The sequence below is a fragment of the Otolemur garnettii genome, unplaced genomic scaffold, assembly GCF_000181295.1.
Source record: "Otolemur garnettii isolate 467f Iridium unplaced genomic scaffold, OtoGar3 scaffold00015, whole genome shotgun sequence".
NCBI lineage: Eukaryota > Metazoa > Chordata > Mammalia > Primates > Galagidae > Otolemur > Otolemur garnettii.
Window position 1 is genome coordinate 21,125,212 of NW_003852410.1, and position 6,000 is coordinate 21,131,211.

Here is a 6,000-nt window from a genome sequence, read left to right on the forward strand (position 1 = left end):
ACTCTCTCCTCTCCAAAAAAAAAACCCTAATTCCTGATGGCACTTGATACCTATTAGCCACTCAACACATCAACCCTAAGCTCTCAACTAGGCTGCTTCATGTCTCATACACCTAGAGACCTTAGAGCTTCACAGTGTGACTATTCTGTTCCCAACACATCCTGAAGCTTGTCATTTCTGTGCTTCTGTTTAGGTTTTCCTTTGAATTGGGAATGCTCCTTAGTGCCTGTGTCTCCTTCCTCCTGCAGTCAGCAGACCATTTGCCATCCTGCCACCATACACAGGCACACACACACAGAGCCCTGCCACAATGCTCTCCATTCTTAAGGCTACAACCAAATACCCTTCTTTATAAGGCCTTTCCCAATCTCCTAGTCAAAACTAAATGCTTCTTGACTACAAGCACATAATGTTTATATTTCACTTATGGTACTAACCATCATGTCTGACATTAAGATTCTTTTGAGCAGAAGCCAGGACAGTCACCTCTGTCTTCCTAAATACCTAACCCAGGGCCTCTGAGGTGGCAGGGCTTCTCAAATAGAAACACAAGATGATTACACTTTGTAAAAAAATTAAATGATCAGAAGAAAAACCACAGTAAATCACTGTTTGGCTGTCCCTGTTCCGGGTTGCCACAGCAATTCTGACAACCCAAAGCCAGCATTATCTGTCTGCTGTTGATCACTGCCTCCTCATGGAAAGTACTGTGTAGGTTCACTTTTGTTTAATAAAGCTGTTCTCAAGAATACAATAATGGTTCTAGAATTTGACTCAACTATTACTTCATTTCTCCAGAAATTCCTTCAGATTAAACACTGCCTGAGAACACAGCTTTGGTATCAGACAGACCTGGCTTAGTCTCAACTCAGTTTCCTTAGGAAAGCTATTTAACCTCTAAGCCTGTATTTCCCGGTGTTATTTTAGAGTATTTCAATCCCACTTTTTAGTTTCTGGCCGGGGCTGGGTTTGAACCCACCACCTCTGGCATATGGGGCCAGCACCCTACTCCTTTGAGCCACAGGCACCACCCTTCAATCCCACTTTTTAAAAATGGAATTTTTTTTACATAGCTTTAATGAGGCACAAACATACATACATATAATGTTGTGTTTCTTCCCTTAAGTTTATCTCATAAGCATTTTCCACGTAATCACAGTATATTCTCTTCACAAGCTCTGGGTTTTTTACAGAGATGGGTTCTTACTATGTTGCCCAGGCTGGACTCAATTCCTGGGCCCAAGTAATCCTCCCACCTCAGCCTCCAGAGTAGCTAAGATTACAAGTGTGCACCAAGAAGCACTATTTTTAATGGCCCCAGACTAGTCTAAGAAATATATTTCCCATTGTTTACCTAAATCCTCCCCCTTTTCTTCCACGCTGAAATGGTTTACTGTTGTTACCAGAGTTAAAAGTAATGAAGACCTGAGATTGCTAACTGAGTTAGTTCCAAACTGCTTTCCTGTAAGTGATTACTGTACTCTTTGAGAGGTTTTTTTCCTAAAGAGCCTGCTCTATGCTCCAAATGAAAACAAACATCCCAGAAGCTCTCCCTTCATCAACTCTACACCCTTTTATCCTCAAGAAGCTTTAGGAAGAGACCGTTTCAAAGTGTGCTACTTGTAAGCTCTGTACTGAATGTTTAATTGTATCTCATCTAATCCTTAGAACTCAAGTTTTAAGATTTCAGAAACCATCTAGGCCTACTTTCATTCATTCATTCAAGGAGTAGCGGTGAGTGCTTACAAAGTACGAAGCACTAGTAACACAACACTAAGCCAAATAGAGCTCCCTCAAGAGCAGTCACTCTACCTCCAAGCTTACTCCAAACCTTAAAAAGTAGCCACTCCATTTCTGGACTAGTATGATAATAAAACCTCCCAATGGCTTCCATTGCACTTCAAATAAAATCCAAATTCTTTTCCCTGGCCCACAAAGCCTCACATTGGCTGGCTTTGCCTACCTCTCCAATACTATCCCCTACCACACAGCCCTTATCTACTAAGCCTGAGGCACCTCTCAAACATTCTAGCTTTCTCTACCTGAGGATTCTCACATGCTTCACTCCTGGACTGAACTTTCCCTCTACTCATCAAAAATGTCTAGCCCCTTCCTATCTTTTAGGTCTTACCTTAAATGTCACTTCTTCCTGGTCTTCCTCAGTCACTCCATCTAAAACAGGTTCTCCAATATTTCCCTACACTTTTAGTTCACTTCTTTCATAGTACTTACCATGCACTATCTGTTTTATTTGTTGCTTTTCTCTCCCTACTTGAGATAAGGTTTGGTTTGCCCCTGGATCTTCAAGAGCTGCTACAGTGTCACTGGGCAGAATACACAGCAAATAAACTGTGGGCTGGATGAATAAAATGTTTTTCCTTGAGCTGGAATGAAATCTAATTTCTTAAAATTTCCATCTATTGATCCTAATTTTACCATCTATAAATACATTAGGTAAAAGAATACTCTGTGTACCATACTTTAATAAAGTACATTTTTAAACCATTCTTTTAGTAGCTCTAGCATTCACCTGTTTTTAGAAACTGCTACCCTTGCTGACTTCAGATAGCTGGGGTTTGAGGTGGTGGGGGTGTTTTTGTTTTCTGAGTCAGAGTCTCATTCTATTGCCCTGGGTAAAGTGCCATGGCATCAGGCCTCACAGCAACCTCAAACTTTTGGACTCAAGAGATCCTCTTGCCTCAGCCTCCCGAGTAGCTGGGACTACAGGTGCCCGCCACAATGCTGGCAAGTTTTTCTATTTTTAAAGGAGATAGGTCTCACTCTTAGCTCAGGCTGGTCTCAAACTCCTCAGCTCAAGGGATCCTCCTGCCTCAGCCTCCCACAGCGCCAGGATAGATAGTGTTAAGAGATCAGAGATAGTTTTAAGGAGGAGTTAAGGGTATGGACTCTAAGGTTACACCACCTGGGTTAGATTATGAGCCACTCACCAAATGGATCTCACTTGTGTGAATTTGGACAGATTAACTAACCTCTCCGTATACCAGATCTCTCCTTTGGAAAAGTAGAACAAAAGTTCAATTTGTGAGAATTAAGTGGAATGTATGTAAAGAGCTTACCCCAGTTCCTGGCACAGGGATTTCAGTTGACAAAACTACTGCTATCTCACCAGTTAGACAAGAAAGCTCCTTCAAAGTGGTATCGTATTTGTTTATATCTCTAAGACCTGGCTTATATTAGTCTCAACAAACCTAGATTTAAAGCCATCATCCCACAAGTCTGGCTAAGGTACCCAGCCCTGCCATTCAGATATTCCCTTAACAACTTGCACTCAGGCTACCTGTCATTTATCCCAACAGACATTTTACCATTCTGTCATCAACACCTGCCCAGTCTGTCTTGTTCACCATGTTATCGCCAATATCTGCAATACCAAACATTGGATAATTAAGTGGATAAATGCCTCTGGACATTTATCACTTAAGGTAACTTACCAGTTACCCTCTAAGAGATATTTACAAACATATTTGTTTACTGTCTACTTTTGCCAATGGAAAGGTAAGCTGCCCATCTCTATCTTGTTCCTGTGCAATGAAAATGCGATCAGCCGGGATGGCACCTTTGGTTCAGTGAGTAGGGAGCCAGCCCTATACACTGAGGGTGCAGGTTCAAACGTGGCCTGGCCAAACTGCAACAAAAAATAGCTGGGCGTTGTGGCAGGTGCCTGTGGCCCCAGCTACTCAGGAGACTGAGGCAGAGAACCACCTAAACCCATGAGCTGGAGGTTGCTGTGAGCTGTGACAGGACAGCACTCTACCAAGGGCGACAAAGTGAGACTCTGTCTCAAAAGAAAAAGAAAAGAAAATGTAATCAGCCAATCTCTGTCTTGTCCACTGCTATATCTAGCATCCCCTACTTGGCCTCCTACAATTATTTGTTAAAGAACTTTTTTATTCTTGCTTTTTTTAAAATGTTAAAATATGTTGATTATCGTAGTTTTCTACAGAATTAAATACTAAGCCAGTCTACTGATTCCATATCGCTATTGATCCCCTACTTGGCCTCCTACAATTATTTGTTAAAGAACTTTTTTATTCTTGCTTTTTTTAAAATGTTGAAATATGTTGATTATCGTAGTTTTCTACAGAATTAAATACTAAGCCAGTCTACTGATTCCATATCGCTATTGATGAGCTATTTCGGCTCATCAGTATTTCCCCAAAGCTCACGCTTAACAGAGAAAAAGAAAATTATATATTGAATGAACAGATATATAATTTTCTAAAACTGAAAAAAGATAAGCAAAAAGACAACCAAAGTCTTGGACAGAGGGGCTGTGAGTGATCTGAGCAAGGATTATTTTGTCACACGTATATCCTTAATTCCAAAATTCTGGAGTGGTTATAGTTTATAATGCAAGAGTGACTACAGGGTATAGCAGAAGCTCTTTCGTGAGTAAATGTGCGTGCCTAAAACAATGAGTCAAAGACCCCTCGCTCCCCAGCTCTCTCTTACACCTATTTGGGGCAGAAAAGGCCTTGAGACCAGGCCCGGCAGCGTCCTTGGGATTCCAGCGCTCCAGACCTGGCTGCGGGTTATCCGAAGATTGTCTAGTGCGTAAAACCGGAAAAAAGCACCAGCGCAGAGAAGCCCCCACGGCCTCCAGTGCCGGAATTCGGAACTCCGAGAAGCCCACCCCACTGCCCCGCACTCACCACCAGCGAGGCCATGAACCCCGGCCGGTCCATGGCCTAGCAGACCTACTCAAAGCTATAATTCAAGATTAAGCAGGAGTGAGTCATAGCACTGCGCGATGGACGCCGCCATCTTGGAGGAGGAGCCTGCGGCGCCTTGCTCTCGGGATCACGTGACTTTGAACCACAACAACGGCACGTGGAGCTCGCAGAGGCAGGCCGGAACAACGGCCGGCGAGGGGGGGCGGGGCTTGCGGTGTGTGAACGAGCGAAATCTCGCGTCTCTTCGCTGACACTGTTTTCTGTAGCAGCCAGAAGGAGGAACTCTCGCGAGCATGAGCCTCGTTTGGTATCCAGGAGCGGAACGCTCTGCCCGGAGCGTTGGATTTCTAAGTTGTAAAACCGGAAGGGAAGAGCGTGAAGGAGCTGGACTGACTTCAGGAGCCCAAGTTGTGGTTTTTTATTATTCGGAGTCCAAATCAGTTATTTTTTTTTAACTTTCTTAGTTATTATGTCAAAACATTCATATTCTACTCATAGAAAGATTCACTTGTACCCTTGCAAGATGAACCACAGAAGTGAACCCTCGAATCCCTCTCCCTCCCCCCTCTCCCCCCTCCCAGTTATTTTATTTTTGCTTATCTCTTTAACAGTGCAAATTTTGTCTGATTTTCTATTTTAATTAACTCATCAGAAGGGTATTAAATATATAGAAAAATACTTAAGTTTCCTTATTTGAGCTAAAAATTAGGATCCCCCACTTCTTACAAGCACTTATGACAGTTAAAATGATTACTTGTTCAATTATTTGTCTTCGCTGCTGCACCCGTGTGTACACCTTACAGCTCACGTTAAGTACTTAAAAATCTCTTGGAGGGGAGATTTATATTTGTTACTTATCTTCCAGTCTTCCATATAACTGTATATTAAGGGCAAACTACATCTCAAATGTCGTGCTAGATGGTTGACATTTTCTCATTTAATTCTCACAACAACCCTGTGATATCAGCACTACCATCATCTTCACTTTTAGAGTATCCTCATGCTCCAACAAGTAACCAAAACCCAAAGCAACAGTGAAGATAGCAGAGCCAAGCATTGAAAGTTTAATCCCTTCATCATCTTTCCTCAGAAGCCCAGCAGTAGTCTTAGAAAACTTCACTGCAATCTATCTTCTGTAACACTGCTAGAATTATTCTTAGAATTCTTCTTACTCTCATCTATTAATAGATAATATGATCTAGTAGGCTCGGTGCACATAGCACAGTGGTTACAGCGCCAGCCACATACACTGAAGTTGGCGAGTTGGAACCCGGCCCTGGCCAGCTAAATAACAATGACAGCTGCA

The 6,000-nt window shown here is 42.5% G+C and overlaps 1 protein-coding gene across 3 annotated transcripts in view; it reads right to left on the reverse strand.

The window, feature by feature from the left end:
• SLC25A26 (solute carrier family 25 member 26) overlaps positions 1 to 4,853 on the reverse strand; it is a 180,379-nt gene extending 175,526 nt beyond the window's left edge. For 2 of the 3 annotated variants that reach the window (XM_023510696.1, XM_012802563.2), the window contains exon 1: positions 4,674 to 4,853. In XM_023510696.1, coding sequence (XP_023366464.1) covers positions 4,674 to 4,706 — 33 coding nt within the window. In that variant the 5' untranslated portion in view covers positions 4,707 to 4,853. The remainder of the gene's footprint in view (positions 1 to 4,673) is intronic. The other variant, XM_023510697.1, reaches the window with a different exon arrangement.
• Between the last annotated feature and the right edge of the window lie 1,147 nt (positions 4,854 to 6,000).